This window comes from Squalius cephalus (genome assembly GCF_949319135.1).
Source record: "Squalius cephalus genome assembly, chromosome: 21".
NCBI classification, from domain to species: domain Eukaryota; kingdom Metazoa; phylum Chordata; class Actinopteri; order Cypriniformes; family Leuciscidae; genus Squalius; species Squalius cephalus.
Genome location: NC_137142.1, coordinates 19,473,296 through 19,491,993, shown reverse-complemented (window position 1 = coordinate 19,491,993; position 18,698 = coordinate 19,473,296). Strand labels below are relative to the sequence as shown.

The window sequence follows — 18,698 nt, the reverse complement described above, 5'->3', positions numbered from 1 at the left end:
TAATCTGAATCTTTGTTCTTATCTTTTAATAACAAAGAAAATAATAACAAAGATTTTATCTTTGCCACTTTGGCCTTAATGTCTGACATTCTTTTTTCTTTTACATTTTGTTACCTAGTAAGGCTTTGTTTTTAAAATAGGGAGAAAAAATCACTGTGGCTTTATTTGCTCGTTGCACGAAAAATTAAATACAATCTGACAGGAAGACATGTCTCAGAGAACTTTCATATGTGCTATACCTCCCACAGCAGCTTATTATATACTCACAGGAGGTAGACGGCCAAGCTGTTGAACTCCCCCTGTCTCTGAGTCTCTACACCCACTGCACAAAGCACTGACAACACACACACACACACACACACACACACACACACACACACACACACACACACACACACACACAGATTAAACTTAACCTGCAGAAATCATAATCATTTAATTATGAATTGCTTATTCAGATTAGTAGTTGTTGTTGAAGTTGTTAAATTTAGGTATAAGGGAGGATTAAGGGATGTAGAAATTAGAATATGGTCATGGCCATAAGGCATTAATATTATATTAATATTAATATTATAATATTATTATAGGTACTGTATAAGTACTAACAGAAAATATGTTAGTAATATGTAAGATGATAAGAAACTAGTTAATAGTGAGAATTGGTCCCCAAACTTAAGTGTTATCATAAAAAATAATTTTTCATTTGTGCCGAATATCGACCCCCTGCTAAATTATTACCAACCAATGCTAGGGGGGTAATAATTTGGCGGGGATTCGGCACAACACCTGTATAACCTTTGGACTTTTCACAAAAATGGAATGCAATTCTTATTGTGGCCACTAGATGTCAGATTTGCCACACACTACAGCTTGGCAAATAAACCCAAATAAACCCCAGGTTTTGGGGAAAAAAATTACAAATCAAAAACAAATGAAATAAAATACAATACATGTGTTATTCAATATGTGTGAGAATTTTACAGGTCTCTGTGCAATGCAAAAACATTTTGAAACATTTTCATTAGATTTGTATTTTTCTGCCTACTAAAAAATGAGTAAATAGCCTACTCTTAGTATTATTATCATGTAATTTGTAACACTAGCTAGTTTTATTCACATTACACCTTGAAAATTAAATTAAAAAAAAAACTTTGTTTCTTATTATTTGTAAAAGATATCCTAACAAGCAAAAACATTTTAAGAGGCAAGTCAAGTCACCTTAGATAGCGCTTTTTACAATAGGCCTACAGATTGTTTCAAAGCAGCTTTACAGAGATAACAGGAAAATTATACAACAAAGTTTGTTTCTAGAAGAAAATAGCATCACAGTCCAGCTTAAGTAAGTTCAGTGATGGTTCATTTTTCTTGTAAAAAAGTTATTCATTTAGTTCATTTATAGCCGTTCTGTAGAAAACCGTGATGTCATCGTCAAGGGGTGCGTTTCCCGAAAGCAACGTTAGCCAACTATGGTCGCAAGTTCCGTCGTTATCTTATCAGCATAGTTCAACGAGTCGGTGTTTCCCGAAACCATCGTTCCAACGAACATTCGCAAACAGCAATGCAAAGTTGTGTGGTTGAAACGACAGCTCTCGAGCTGTGAAGCAGAGTTTCTAGATTGCATGACATGTGGATTTAATAAATCCTTATCTTGAGCAAAATAAGCAAGATGACATTCAGTACAACCTGTGTCTTTTATTTAGAATAGGCCTACATAGGCCTACACATCATGTCCTTTACGTCTTTGAGTTTGTCAAGAGATTTAAAGCACCGTTTTTGAAGACTGCGCATGTACGAACGTGCTCTATCCTCCTGGGACCCAGAAAAAAAAAAGTTTTTTGAATTTAGTTTTTTTCCATGTCATCACACTGTTTAGATCACAATAAACAAATGGTAAAAAAACATTTTTGCAAAATAATATTTTATTCATAAGTTATGCTATGTCCTCTGTAGTGGACGCCAGGACTAAGTTGTTTAAAAAATAAAATGACATGAAATTATATGTATAGGCAAAAACAATGGGATTTTTTTTTCAATCACCAATAAATTTGGGGGTTTCAGGATTTTTTCAACCAAAATTTGTATAAAGATTATTCTCAACTATGTTATGAAACAAATAACGGAATGAATTGATACACCATTTTACATTATGCAATATGTGGGTAAAATGTCCATAAATTAATATTCCCATTCAATGCAATGTATATATAAACTGTATCTAATTTGCACCTTAATGTGTTCTTGGAGCAACATTTAATGAAAAAAGAAGTGTAATAATTGGAGTAATAATTGGCAACATTTTAATAATAATATCTAATATTTCATAGGAATATTGATGTATAATTTATTTCTATATTCACTTGTTGTGTCTCACAAAATGCCTGATAAACATGATTTAAGTCCTGATGTCCTCTACAGTGGACACGTTTGAAATCAATGCCCTGTTCTGAAACAGAAAATATTTTTTTTATTTGAAACCCCTTAACATTTTCCTGAGATGTTGTTTTATGAAATACAATTTGAAAAGTAGTCCAATTTAAATTATAATTACAATATATTATCATATTTCCATAAGAATGCTACATTTGATCACTAAATTAATGTCAGACATTTTTAAAGACCAAGGAGAAGTTGTTTTCATGGTGAAACCTCCAAACATTTGGTATCTCTGAAAAGTCCTGAATGTGCTCTTTACAGGACACCCAGGTTGTGTCATGTGACATGTATGACGTCAGAGAAATTCACTAAAATATAATGTCCACTACAGTGGACAAAAGTCTATTCTTGGGTCCCAGGAGGCTATGTAAGAACCAGAACGAATGTATGTTAAACTGATGTCTTAAAGATGTCTATCAGATGTTAGTAAACAGCAGATGCTTTCCAGATGAAGTGATCTTTAACAGACATCTTGCAGACGTACGTGTGCTATCTGGGTATTATTGAATCTGGAAATAAAGCGAAATAACTGAGAAAAATGAGAAATAGTCCTCAGATGCCATGTCTGTAATTTATATCAAAACATCTAGCATTAATTTGATCTCAAACAGTTTCATTAAAGAAACGTCATAAACCAACGTAGTTGAACGACCACTTTGCGACAATATGGTTTCGGGAAACAGTCGTGACAAGCTAGTTGATTTCTTCAACGATGCATCGTACTATAGTGAAGCATCGAGTTATGTCGTTGTACGGGAAACGCACCCCTGCTCAGTTCAGTTCTCATATACGCAGGCAGATCAATATTATTGTTGAATATTAGATTAAATGTCCCCAACTACGCAAGCCAAAAGCCAAAGGCGACAAAGGCTACAGTGGCTAGGAACCAAAACTCCATCAGTTGTCAGAATGGAGAAAAGAAATTAAGTAGGCTAATATAGCCTAATGTGGATCTATTACTTTGCATAGTCCCATTATTATTAGTATTATTTAATAAAAAATAAACCCCCTGTTGGTTTTAAAGTTTACTATTGAATAATCTTGCATTTAATATTGTTTATGCAATTGTTGGACTTAAGGAATCTCAGTCATGTAGTAAATCATCCCTACTCATAGATTTCTTTTCTTTCTTTTTTCATTATTTTTATTTCCTAAACACTGGAACGGGGCCTTTCTTTCCCTCATTTTAAAGCAGGTTACAGCATGTTGGGTAATGAGCACAAAATGCACATTTCAGAATTCTAAACATCAATCACAGGGTTTAAAAATTGCTCCTAATGCATTCTTGATGCAACTGGTGCAACATATATATATTTTTTTCATTTAAAGGTAATTTATAGCACTTTATAGCACTAGCAGTGAAACAATGGCCAACAGAAGTACAGAAAAGAACAGTCCTACCTGCAGCAGTCGAGATGCCAAGAACTCTGCAGGCACATTCCACTATAACCCACAAAGCTGAGCCCTTCATGGCTGAAATTAAAACGTTTTTCACTTTAGAACATTTGTTGATAGTTAACGTTCTCTTTTGACTGTTAATTTATTGGTAGTTAAAAGAGGAAGTCAGAACTTTGTGTAAGGATGGCAGCGCCACCGCAGCCCCATGGTTAGTAATCTCCTCGCCTGAGCTGGAGGGTGCCGTCGGCTGCGTCCCAGTGCAGAGTTTACCCTAGTAATCAGCCTAACAGAAAAAACTAAAACCCAAACACACCACCCTCTGCTTGTTCCTGCTAAATTCCACCTCTACTCAAGGTGAGTGGACCAAACAAAGTTTACAGTTAAAGATTACCTGACCAGGTACTAGCAAAGAGCACAAATAAGGCATGTTCCCTGAGGGATAGACACACATGTAAATACACACTTGTGCACACAAGCCTGTTGCAGGACCCTCACAGGTTACGAGCAGTGACCTTCACGAGAAGGTATTCCACCCTCCATCCTTTTACAGCTGCTGAGGGACACATTCAAATTAAATTACCTTCATCCAATCAGCCACTTAATCAAAAATGTCCTTGCCCAAGGTCAGATGTGTTTTTACAAAGTAAATGTACATGGAGTCTCAAACGTCTGCCTGATAAGCCCTGTCCTGAACTGATGATTAATGGTGGAGAAAGCAGCAGTACTTTCAGAGCCCAATCCTGACACAAGACAGATGTTAATCATTCAGCAGAGGCACTGAACAGACACCATCTCTTCCAGTCTTTAGTTACCTGTGTCAAAGGTCAGACTTTTCTCAGTCATAACAGATCACAATTGATTAGAACCACAGCGTGGCACAGTGAGGGTCTGTGTAATTAAATCTGATCACACATCACTACAGTATTGCTAGGATTTCAAACCACATGCGTATCTTCGGCATTATACGACACATCACATCATTTTGGTTAATATATTGACTGATTCATAATACTTTATTTTTTAATAAAACTGTACAAAATAATAACACCAGTGTGAAAAAGAAAAGTAAAAAAGAGTTAAATACTATGAATAATAATAATAATAATAATAATGTATTTTCTAAATATTTTATTATCCTATAATCTTAGGCCTAACTATTATTATTATTATCACTATAAACTGTATTTTTTTTTTTTTAATAATATAATTTAGTTTTTATTATATTATTATAATTAATTATATGTGATTAGTATTACTAAATTTTTTTCTAGTAATAAACAAACACTAAATAGACCAATTTGTGACTTAAATATGGTAAAAAAAAAAGAAAAAATGGGCAAAATTATATATTTTTTGTGCAAACAGAGCACTTGCATCGCTTCATAAAATTGAGGTAAAACCACTGGAGTTACATGGATTACTTTCCATACTACCTTTCTGGAGCTTGAAAGTGGTAGTTGCGTAGACTGTCAATGGAGGGGCGGAAAGCTCTCAGATTTTGATAAAAATATCTGTTCCGAAGATTAAATTCTTACAGGTTTGGAATGAGGGTGAGTAATTAATGACAGAATTTACATTTTTGGGTAAACTAACCCTTTAAAAGAAAGTTGTGAACAGCAAAATGTACCATAATGTGCATATCACACATGTCAGCTGTTACAACATAACTAAACACAATTGTACAGAAATTCATGGTCTATCAAAGAGACAGTCAAAATCATAACTTCCTTTGGCTCTGTACAGAGTCTCCGAGGTTAAATACCTTGTTGGCCAGCTCATCCTTTAGGGAAATATATCCTGAATGTTCATAAATAAGCGGAAAATAAAGGGGATATGGGAGTAACTAGGAAAATATTACAGATGTGAACTGTAAATCCTTTTTAAAAAGGTTTATGTGGCCTGGACATTCAAGGGACAAAAGAAGGTCTCCCGAAACCAACAGATTAACTGACTTCAGTTGTCAGTATCTGAGGCCCTGAAGAAGACAACATTATGTACTATACATCCTACTGTCCAGAGTGAAATAGGCTATCTTGGCAAACACTTGGAGAGTTCTGCTCTAATTTACAACTCTGATATCCAAGTTGACTCCTGCTAAGAGGAAAAATGTAAATCCCCTAACATTAGAACAAGGCTACCTTTGTTTTCTGCCTGGGTCAACTGTTTTTCAGATTAGCAGAATTTTAGTCCAGGTATGTGCATTTCTGTGCTATGTTCTTTATTCACACTGTGAATTCACAACCACAGACCACTAAAAACAAGTTTAAGAGCATGATCAAACCTTTTAACTCACTAACTCACCATTACTACAACAAACGTATACTTATATATTTTCCTTAACATCAAAATACAACATACACTATATTGGCAAAAGTTTTGGGACGTCTGCCGTTACATGCACATGAACTTCATTGACATCCCATTCTTAATCCGTAGGGTTTAATATGGAGTTGGCCCACCCTTTGCAGCTATAACAGCTTCAACTCTTCTGGAAAGGCTTTCCACAAGGTTTAGGAGTGTGTTTATGGGACTTTTTGTCCATTCTTTAGAAGCGCGTTTGTGAGGTCAGGCTCTGATGTTGGACGAGAAGGTCTGGCTCACAGTCTCCGCTGTAATTCATCCCAAAGGTGTACTATCGAGTTGAGGTCAGGACTCTGTGCAGGCCAGTCAAGTTCCCCCACACCAAACTTGCTCATCCATGTCTTTATGGACCTTGCTTTGTGCACTGTTGCGCAGTCATGTTGGAACAGGAAGAGGCCATCCCCAAACTGTTCCCACAAAGTTGGGAGCATGAAATTGTCCAAAATGTCTTGGTATGCTGAAGCATTAAGAGTTCCTTTCACTGGAACTAAGGCGCCAAGCCCAACCCCTGAAAAACAACCCCGCACCATAATCCCCCCTCCACCAAACTTTACACTTGGCACAATGCGGTCAGGCAACCGTTCTCCTGGCAGCCGCCAAATCCCATCGGGATTCCCTGACAGAGAAGCGTGATTCGTCACTGCAGAGAACACGTCTCCATTGCTCTAGAGTCCAGTGGCGGCGTGCTTTACACCTCTGCATTCTTTCACAAATGTGTGTAGAAGCAGTCTGCATGCAGGTGCTTGATTTTATACAACTGTGGCCATGGAAGTGAATGGAACACTTGAATTCAATGATTTGGAGGGGTGTCCCAATACTGTTGGCAATGTAGTGTATGTAATAAAACATTTCTGACTGTGATTGCTTGTTATACAGTCAGAAATCTTCAATGTCTCAGATTTTGGGGATTTTTTATCATCTGTCACGGGAAAGTCCAATAAGTTAGGAAAGACATGGTAAACTTAGTCAAAATAGACTGATGATCTGTGCCGAGTTGTAGTGGGAGTAGTTTGAAAACTAGATTAGTTTAGAAATGCTGGTCTCTGTAATGTTGAAAAAGCCCAAACCTCAGTTTGTGCAATAATACTATGTTGATTTTGTAAAGACAACATAATTGTCTCCTTACAATGAATTTCTTGTGTCATTTGTTTGTTGCTTTGGATAAATGTGTCTGCTAAATGAATAGATGTTGAAGTAAATACTGTGTATCCACTTCGTGCATCCCTAGTTATGAATCTTTTTGTGCTACATGCAACATCTTTGGAGCTCAGAGCAAATCATAGTTGTTATTCATGGAAAATAAAATGGATGCATGCAAAAGTATCCACAAATTGTCATAGCATAACAAGACAGCTTCAATGCTAGACTATGATAAGCAGCACAAGAGAAACGATCTACATTTTATGAACTGGAAACTGGAACTGAAATGGGTTGTAAAAAATGTATTGGATCAAGCTGTGACATTTTTATTAAAATTAGAAGGTCAAAAAAATGTAAATGCATGCATGGATGCATACTTCATAATAAGACCAATAGGTTCAACTTTATTTTAAGGTGTCCTTGTTACAGTGTAATTGTACATTTAAGTACAGAATAATATTAATTAACAGCATGTACTTAATATTAGGGTAGGATTAAGGTTTGGTTGAGGGTTAGTTGCATGTAATTATGCATAATGTACTGTTATTACTATAGTAAGTACATGTAACATAACAAGGATACTATAAATTAAAGTGTTACTGTTTAATAACATGCATTTTAGACAATAATTCATGCTGACTTTAACAACAGAAGATGTTATGACAATGAGAACATGACAACAACAATACAACATATAAATATCAATTACTTGTTCCTATAAACATAACAACCAGAACCCAGAACATAAATACTTGACATTTAGGTTTGGGTTTGGTCTGGTTTATATTTATTGCTGTAATATGTCTGGGCTCTTTCTGCAAAGACATATCATAATTATTTTAGTCAGAGCTGACCCACACTGAGCTGTGATGCTGTAAAGACAGACTGATTGCTGGTTAATGCTGCGGAGTCAAAGTGACCCCTAATTCATGCACTCAAAAGTTCACGTTCATCACATTTAGGGGCCTTGAAATGATTTTTACTCATTTGTCCCATGCATACATAAACACATGATGGGTGTGAATGACTCCCACAGGGAATGATATATGAAATTTGATGGCCTTTTGAGGCATGTGCACTTGATATATTGCTTTACCTCAACAAGAAAGAAAAAAAATCTTATCTTTAGGGAAGCACAAACATCACATATGACACAGAGCCATTTATCTTCCTAGCACACAGACGACAGACTTCTTCAGCAGCAAATCAACAGCAAATCATTTGATAGTGACAATGGTGTTAATGAGTTTGATATGGTGTCATGGTATGGTAGCCATAGCATAACATTTCATCAGACAGCCCAATGTGTAATTGTGTTGTTAAGCATATGTGAGGGATCGCTGTGAGCTGTTGGAATTTCCCAGCACTGTTGAAATAACATGAGGTCAGAACATTGTGTTTTGCAATCATGATTTGTAGAAATGAAGTTAAAATATGATATTTAGATATAAAAATTATGATTTGTAATAAGTTATAGGAGAACATGCAGCTAAGTGTAGATGAACCATATTGTTTAATGTGTGTTTCTGGACTCCCCCTCGTTTCCCATTCTATAATGAGATCTCCGCCATGGATCTGTTATTCATCACGGCCTACAGGGGTACATTTAATCTTGATTACAATGGCAATTTTATCTCGCTTTATAAACATCTCATGAGATGTATTCTTGTTCAGCATCAAACTTCTCTACATTCAGAAAGACCTTTGCTTTTGTTGTTGCAACACGAAGTGAAGAAAAGGATAATTTTTTAGAAGGTTTTGTACTTTAAGTAAATATTATCAAGATGACTGATCATTAAAATACTGCAGCCTTTTTTCTATTTTTTATGCTATACACAACCCAGCCTGCACAAAGAATATCTGCGTGCATATTCTGTATATACATTTCTTTGAATATACAGTACGTATATTTCATAAATGATTTTTAATGTTTGTGAAAGAGGTCTATTATGCTCACTCAAGTTGTTTATTTAATCAAAAATAAAATGAATAAAAACAGTAATATTGTGAAATATTTGTACAATTTACTGTTTTCTATTTTAATATATTTAAAAATGCAATTTATTCCTTTGATGGCAAGACTGAATTTTAAGCAGCCATTACTTCAGTCTTTAGCGTCACACGATTCTTCTAAATCATTTCTTATTATTATCAATATTGAAAACAGTTGTGCTACTTAATATATTTGTGGAAACCAAGCTAAACTTTTTTTTCAGGATTCTGATGAATATAAAGTTTGAAAGAACAGCATTTATTTGAAACAAATCTTTTGTAAGATTACTAATCTCTTTTCTATTTTATTTTTATTATTATTAAATTAATGCATCCCTCGGTTACTCTGAAAAAAATAAATCCGAAACTTTTGAACAGTAGTGCATACACTCACCTAAAGGATTATTAGGAACACCATACTAATACTGTGTTTGACCCCCTTTCGCCTTCAGAACTGCCTTAATTCTACGTGGCATTGATTCAACAAGGTGCTGAAAGCATTCTTTAGAAATGTTGGCCCATATTGATAGGATAGCATCTTGGAGTTGATGGAGATTTGTGGGATGCACATCCAGGGCACGAAGCTCCCATTCCACCACATCCCAAAGATGCTCTATTGGGTTGAGATCTGGTGACTGAGGGGGCCATTTTAGTACAGTGAACTCATTGTCATGTTCAAGAAACCAATTTGAAATGATTTGAGCTTTGTGACATGGTGCATTATCCTGCTGGAAGTAGCCATCAGAGGATGGGTACATGGTGGTCATAAAGGGATGGACATGGTCAGAAACAATGCTCAGGTAGGCTGTGGCATTTAAACGATGCCCAATTGGCACTAAGGGGCCTAAAGTGTGCCAAGAAATCATCCCCCACACCATTACACCACCACCACCAGCCTGGACAGTGGTAACAAGGCATGATGGATCCATGTTCTCATTCTGTTTACGCCAAATTCTGACTCTACCATCTGAATGTCTCAACAGAAATCGAGACTCATCAGACCAGGCAACATTTTTCCAGTCTTCAACTGTCCAATTTTGGTGAGCTCGTGCAAATTGTAGCCTCTTTTTCCTATTTGTAGTGGAGATGAGTGGTACCCGGTGGGGTCTTCTGCTGTTGTAGCCCATCCGCCTCAAGGTTGTGCGTGTTGTGGCTTCACAAATGCTTTGCTGCATACCTCGGTTGTAACGAGTGGTTATTTCAGTCAAAGTTGCTCTTCTATCAGCTTGAATCAGTCGGCCCATTCTCCTTTGACCTCTAGCATCAACAAGGCATTTCCGCCCACAGGACTGCCGCATACTGGATGTTTTTCCCTTTTCACAACATTCTTTGTAAACCCTAGAAATGGTTGTGCGTGAAAATCCCAGTAACTGAGCAGATTGTGAAATACTCAGACCGGCCCGTCTGGCACCAACAACCATGCCACGCTCAAAATTGCTTAAATCACCTTTCTTTCCCATTCTGACATTCAGTTTGGAGTTCAGGAGATTGTCTTGACCAGGACCACACCCCTAAATGCATTGAAGCAACTGCCATGTGATTGGTTGATTAGATAATTGCATTAATGAGAAATTGAACAGGTGTTTCTAATAATCCTTTAGGTGAGTGTATATGGGCATATATATATGTGTATGGGCATATATATTAAATACCTCATATATATTATATGGGTCTCACTGACCTTCGCCTTCGGAGGGAGATGATAAATGAGGTCAAAGGAGCCCATTTGATCACTTTCATATTGAGACTTTGTAACAAGAAATAAGCACTGTAGTCACTAAATATTTGCTTAGTCATCTCTAAAACTCACATTAATTTGTTCAAGACCAGTTTCCTTGAAACCTGATCTGAAATTAGTTTCATTAAGATGTACCTTCATACAAAAACACTGCATTTGGTTTCAAATGGTCAACATGTAATATTGTGACCTATAAATCTAAAAACATCCAAGCTTTATGCTTTAAAACACTGTGACACATGATTAGAAAGGCATTTCATGCGTTTAACAAAGTTGCAACACTGACACTATGTGGTTGCAGAAGAAATTGCATTTATTGAATTAGGCCCACGTGCATAAAAAAATAAAAAGCCTTTGTAATATTGCGCTACATTCAGACTCCACTGGTTTAGTTACTGGAATATGTTTCTTGTGATCATCCATGAGAAATGCTGAGAGGACGCAGGAATGGGTCTCGCTGACCTTCGCCTTCGGAGGGAGATGATAAATGAGGTCAAAGGAGCGTTGGCATCGGCTGATGACATGAGGAGCATCAGCAGTGTCTGTGAAGCTTCATGCTGAAGGGTGCAGTGAAACTCCAGCAGTGAGTCACAACCACCACCACAAACATTCCTCCTTGTTATAGTCTATAGCTGTGATCTTCTCCCAAACGCAGCTCTATCATACTAAGATGGTATGATCATAACTGATCCCGGACTAAATAACCCATTTCATGTCTTCCATTTCCCAGCCAACAGGATCACAGAGTAAATTACCCATGAGTCCCTCAAGGTACAGAGGGATTTGCATGGCTCTCGGAAGGCTTATCTGATGAGTCAGTTCATAGTGGGAAAGAGAATTAATTCCTGTTACGCATTAGTAAAAAAGAAAGTAATCTTATTATTCGGAACTGAAGGCAAATCTTGAAATGAAATAAAATGAAAATAAAAAAACATCTGTTCTGCATCTTCCTGACTGCTATATATTTTCATTTATATTAAAAGTGTGAAATACATAACTTGATTAATGTGAGAGTAACAATAAATAATTATTTCATTCATATCTTAAGTGCCTACTTTAACTTAACTAAATAGGGGGGAGGGGGTTCTTCACAATTAAAGTATTGGGAAGTCATACCTTAAGTGCACTTATGATATTAATGAAATGTGTTTAACATGTAACATAATTACTAAAAATTAGATAGCATAGCACCCCTCACCCCTTTGCAGCAAAGTGTTTCAGGTGTATCAGGACAACTAGATTGTCCCTGTGTTCGAATCCCCTTCATTTGCACTCTGGGTGATCCTAATGCAGCTTTAGTAAGTAACTGGCCTGAGCCCCTCTCATTATTTCTGATTGCTCCTTTCTTTGTCCCTCTGAGCAGCGCCCCATAAAACTCAATGAGTGGAGATAGAGCCTGACAACCATGGTGTTTTTGTGGGGCCCTCGCTGCACTTCAGCTGGATTAGAAAAAGTGGATGACTGCAGAGCCATGCCGTGGTGATGAGTATCTCCTTGTGAAGGACACACAAAACTAATATCCCACAGCTGGGATCCATTAGATCACCAAATAAAACAAATTGGTGGGGTTTATCAGCACTTTCGACAAGAGCAGACACTGCATGTCTACTGTACTGAATAAATCTCAGTTATACTTCAAACTATCACATTTAGAGCTTCTTGGGATTATAACAATCCATGAGCGAGTCAGAAGAGCACATAGGGTGCACTGCACACACATGCATTTCTCAGCTCTGATTTACTCCAGTTTAAAGGAGTGCACCATCCCATGCTCAACATCCCTGTAGGTTGAGTTGAAGGACACCAGAGGAATTTTTCAAAGCATTTGACATCTGAAACGTTCCCTGTCCGTATTAACAAGGGGTGCTCGTCCAACTTCTGACTTTGTGGTTATTTTTTTGCTGTTTTTTTTTTTGTTCTGATTTTGAAGAACGCAGGAAATCATTACAGCTCTTGTGCAAGATGGTAAGCTCATCATTATGTCAGTCAGGGCTTAGCTTTAAAATGAAGATATCTGTTCTTCTGACAAATGGAATATAAATAATGAAGTCAAATAAAGGCAAGCACAATGAAAGTCATATTAAAGCAATAACATTTATAATTTTATACACCGATGACTGCAGAAATGGAACAATTATTAACAACCTTCACTGCACTTTATATATACTATATATAATGCAACTGGATACATACATACTGTTTGGTTCAAAAGCCTGAGGCCACAGTGAAAATCTAGGATTCAAAATCTAATTTAAACCTGGGGAAGAAATGGTATTTACAAAAAAGAAATTGTAAAATTAATAAGAAACATTTAAATATAGCACAACATATAGCAAAATGTGACTGTCCATGCACATTTTTTACGAAAATACTTTAGATATTTAGAAATTATTTTCTATTTTTTAATCAAACTTTTCTTTCAAATTGTTACAACAATAAAATAATTTGAAAAATGTGAAAAAAGCCTTCATATTAGTGGTCTCAGACATTTTAAGTTAATAATTTCCAGACTCTAAAAGCTGTAATGAACACCATAGTAAGATTTTAAAAATCGTATTATGTTTTTTAAAAAGTCTTCTCTTCAGAAAATGGATATATTTCATTAAAGTCATTTATACATGGCCAGCTACGTCTAGGAAAACCATGTGTGTCAAAGGAGTAGCATCAATCTCTCACAAAAAGGAAATGGAGGGGAGATTCTAGCCGTGAGGTGAACAAATAGCTTTTAAGAGCCCATAGATCTTTTCTCTCACTGTGGTCGTTTTTCTTGAGAGAACCATTTTGTGGAATGCAATATTTCACTATAGGAGTCATAAGTTACACTGTAATACACTACCTACTAAAGTTAGTAAATAATACGTATGATTTTCTTAAAAAATAGGAAATAATTTCACAATTTAAATGAGAAACAGCACTGAATTAGTATGATGGAGATGTAAAGAATTATCCATATCCATCAGAATTGGTCTCTGTAGACCTAAGCTTCTGTTTGAAGGTGTTTGTGCAGAGAAAGAACATTGCCTCATGTTCCCGAAAGAAAAGAACCTTACAGTAAAAAAATGACCCCCTAGACTATTGTGTTTGTTTAGTAATGACTAATGGGGTTTCAATGAGAAAATCCCGCTTTGCTTGTGTAATAGTTCTTCAGAAATGTGTGGTGGAGTACTACTTAATAAAACTTAATAAAAGACCTTACAAATGTATATATCTAGCAAAGAAATATTGAAACATGTCTGCAGCATTCCATCAGACTTGATGACTTTAACAAGTGGATTTTATAGAGATGTTGCATGTTTATTCTCCATTGCACCTCATCTTGCCCCAGTCACATTACAGATAGTGGTGATAAATGAGTCAATTAGCTGTGGGCGGATTTCTGGAGTCTTGGATTAAAAGAGAGTCATGGAAGACTGTAATGAGCCAGGCTTCTGTCATTGGACTGATTTGTCAGGGAGATTAATGAGTGTAAATGAGCAGCTTTTTGTGTGGAAGTGTGTAATACAACTGAACAGTTTACTTGCCATCATCTACAGCTATCAGACAAAAGAGCTGCTTCCACAAACAGATGATTAATCTGCATTTATTAAAGGATCCGCAAATAAAATCTAGATGTAATTTGCAGGTAAAAGCGAATTGCTGTTTATCCGAAAGCTACACTGCCCCCTTTTGGAGACTTTCAGAAAGGTGACGCTCTCCGGAGACAAGCATGATATACAGTATCATTACCATTTGCAATGTAGTGTATTTCTAGCTCAGCACAAAAAAGTTGATTAGGACCCATGTGTATAACATACACCATAATTCACCTGCGAGGTTGCCAAATCCCTGTCATGACAATTATAGCCATGATCTGAAATCATGTAACCGACTGTTGCACCAGTATTGCATATTTATGTCTCAAAACAGCCAGTGCACATAAAGAGAAAACACTCTCGTAACCCATATGACCTTGAAGCTGCTATACCAATAAAGCCAGAATGTAAGGAACCTCCCGGCCAGTGCATTTGGCTCTATGTTGTGAATTTTATGGATCATGTATGAGCCAGACTGGAGCCTGCTAAAGTCAGTGGCAGCTGGAAGCCACTAGCACAGTTGTTCTGCCAGTGTGGCTGTCTTTAGAGACAGGACATTTCTGAATAGAGCCCGGTGAATTTGGTCATGGCTCAGTGGTGGTCCAGGATTCAGATTCTATGCAGCAATTAATCAGGATTTGAAAGACAATTTACCAGACTGCCTAATTTCAACTGCTTGACCTTAAACAATGTATTCGTTTATTTGCTTCCTGTAGATCTAGTGTGACTTTGCTCAAAGACAGTTTAATGGCCTGTAAACAGGATGCATTATAGCACACGTGCTTTACAGTATGTCAGAAACACCTATGCTAATAAAATAAAAAAATTGAGTTAGTTATGAAACCACAGCATCTAGAGTTTTACACTCTTGTCAGGACATTTAACTTGCTGTAATACCCAAACATTTAACTCAAACCAGCTGCTATTATTCTCTAAACTTACATTCTATAGAAAAGCATGTTTTTTAAAAGCCTGAAAAACCAAATACTGGCTATGAATCAATAACGAAGCATTTTTCCTTAATGAAAGGAACAGTCAAAACCTATAGCATGAGCCGTGAAAAATAAAGAATCCACTTTGACAGTTCAAACGTGTAATGAGATCAAACCAGGAATGATAGTTTTACCAGACTAAATTGGAATTTAGTAACACAAAGCCTAATATGCCTAACTGTCTAATAACTAAAGACAGCAATAACCATAGGTTTGGTTACCTTTTTTTTTAGCTTAGACTCTAAAGTTACAGTTGAACTAGATTGCGCAAGCATTCATGTGAAAATGATGAAAAACACCAGGCTCATAAAAGGTGTTTGGGAACAGACCAACAGTGCAGCATGGACTTCATTGCACATTGCTCTTCAATAGAGTTCTTTAAAAAAATAAATTGAAATAATTTTGATGTTTGGAAGCATGGAAATGGATGTTTGGAAGTCTATGGAAGCAACACTCTCACTCTGAAGGGAGCTGTTACCTTCAGACTCTTGATCTAACCCTAATCTTAACCATAACAGTTCCTGCTCTCCATGACGAGGTTATCTAATAAGATTTGATATTTAAAATGAAGTTTTCTTGGATAGCTTTGCACCAAATTTGAATAAAGCCTCACATTAGATTTAGTGGAGCACAGATGAATTAAATGTCACACAGAAGTAGTAGCGTATTTATAGAGCTCTTTACTTTGTCTGTCATGAATTTGTAATACAGAACAAATGTTTCAGAGCTTGTTTTTTCCATGTCCTAATATTTTTAGTTCTGGGTCTACAGAAATTTACAGGGTGATGCTCTACAAATGTTTTAGTTCTGTCAAGAGGCAGATGGAAGAAGTCACTGCATGCGCATTACATCAAACATGACAGAAATACATTATGTGTCTATAATATATGATGCTTCATTAACCATAGCCATAAAACCTCTATCATTTATCAGTAAGGACTTTCTGGATAAACATGTGTGAGTGCAACACTGAGGTTTGCTGAATTGCTATTCCCCTCACTTAAACTTCACATTATTTCTGTCGTACAGTATTTATATGATATTATATTTCAATGTTCTGTCCAGTTTTACAAAGGCATTTCCTTTTCTTTTCAATCAATGTGTGAATACCTTGACAAAGACTTGTAAAGTCATCATTCTTAAAGTGCTGTATTGTTTTTGGGAAAAACAAAAAGTGACATGACCTGAAGGCCAAGTATGGTAACCCATACCTGGAATTTGTCCTCTGCATTAAACCCATCCAAGTGTTAGTGCACACACATTAGGAGAACACACATTCCGAAGGTCTATAAGGTTCATCCCAAAGGTGAACACAAATCACGAAGGTCTATAACATTGATGTCCTAGGCATAAAAAATAATCAGACTCACAATCAAAACAGGAAACTGAATATGAATGACTTGACAACAGCGGTGAGTGGCTTCCTCTGGAGTACATCTTTATGACCTTGACAAGGCCGTGAACTCTGATCACAGTAGCATGGCAGTCAACATTTGCTTATGACGGGGTAAAAGGAAAATATTTTCACAGAATAAGGTTGCTTTGACCCATTCTCCAGAAAGTAGAACATTACTTACAGATTTTTGATTTCATGGCCACATTAGAAATCAAAACAAACAAACAAACAGAAAAATGTATTTCTGGCATCTGGCATCATTTAAAGTCAAGCAAACATTGGGGGATTACCAAGGAGACCCCTGAGATTATTTTTAGGTATTAATATCGAATGTGTTTTTTGGAAGGCACGTCGAGCACACAATAAACAAGATTTTTAAATTGTTGTTTGATTAGCAAATACTCTTATGACTTCTGTTCTGAGTGTTGTAATTTTTAACCTATAAGTCTTAGATGGCCTTATTAACCACCAACTATTTGCACTTTGATGGAACATAAATCATTTTTTATGCATTCCTTTTTTTTTTTCTTTTTTTTTTAGAACTTTAAATTATTGAACTTACTGTACTGGTGAACCAATAATCCACAGGCCGATACCCTGACAGAGCCAACAGCTACAGTACAACTCATGTTTTCACAGACGGAGGACTGAACTGGCCAAAAAAGAACTCCCACCTGCATAAGTTTGAATACACAGAATTAAACACTGACAGAATAAATGGATGGGAAGCCAAGAGAAACAAACAGACAAGAAGAAGCGTATGGAGCCAAGGCAGTGGTGTGGCCATCCGCAGCTCATCTCTCACACTCCCGCAGAGCCCTGCTGAGCAGAATGACAAACACAAGCCTACGAAGATGAGCCACTGGGGCATTAAACCCTATTATTACACATGGTATAGATAAACATCGACCATGTTCTCCTGTTATTTCAATGTCAAAGTAAAGGTTTATTCCTACAGCCTATAGACGGTGGTTTTAATGTTACCACAGGAGCCTGATGTCTTCCCACAGAGGAACAGAAGTCCTGCAAGGCTGTGTGGTCATGTCAGCAAAGCTTTGATTAAGATTAAATGGTGTTTTCAGGTGATAATTCGTATGTATTAATTGAAACCAGATGAATTTTAAGACACAGTCGACAGCTGTGAGTGTTTTAAATCACATCTGAGCTGCCACATACTTAAAAGTCAGAAATGATTTATTCATAGCTATTTGAATATAAAAGCACAATGAATAGCAATTTTGTGTGTCCATAACCCAATTAGTAACCGTAACTACTCCAAAATGTGTTTCATATGAGTATTTCAATATTAATATTATTTTGTTTACATTATTCCAGATGCTCTGATGCTGAGTCATTACATGACTATAAAAAGGTTTGTAAACAGAATTAACAAAGCAGACATTTCCATATTAAGTCTCCCTGACAAATGTTCTCCATCTGTCTTATCTGGGATGTCTGCTGACGCATTTTTGCACTTCTCAGACAAATCCGACATTGCATGGAGTTTTGTCTCTTTCATGGGAAAACTGCTCTCTTTTCAGCCATGAATTCTGCTGGACTGTGATAATGTAATAATCAATCTGTCACACGCTATGAGTGTAAAACCAAAAATGAGGCTTCACACTTACAATATTTAAACAAAACTTTAGATTGACAAGCCACACTAGCCTATTCCT

General features: G+C 36.5%; 1 protein-coding gene across 2 annotated transcripts in view; it reads right to left on the bottom strand.

Moving 5' to 3' along the window:
* Positions 1-18,698, bottom strand: part of tmem72 (transmembrane protein 72) — a 76,798-nt gene that overhangs the window by 4,503 nt on the left and 53,597 nt on the right. Inside the window, exons 3-4 of one of the 2 annotated variants that reach the window (XM_079854682.1) lie at positions 3,835-3,906; positions 268-334 (exon numbers count right to left, since the gene is read on the bottom strand). In XM_079854682.1, coding sequence (XP_079710808.1) covers positions 268-334; positions 3,835-3,904 — 137 coding nt within the window. In that variant the 5' untranslated portion in view covers positions 3,905-3,906. Of the gene's footprint in view, positions 1-267; positions 335-3,834; positions 4,105-18,698 lie in introns of those variants that run through there. The other variant, XM_079854681.1, reaches the window with a different exon arrangement.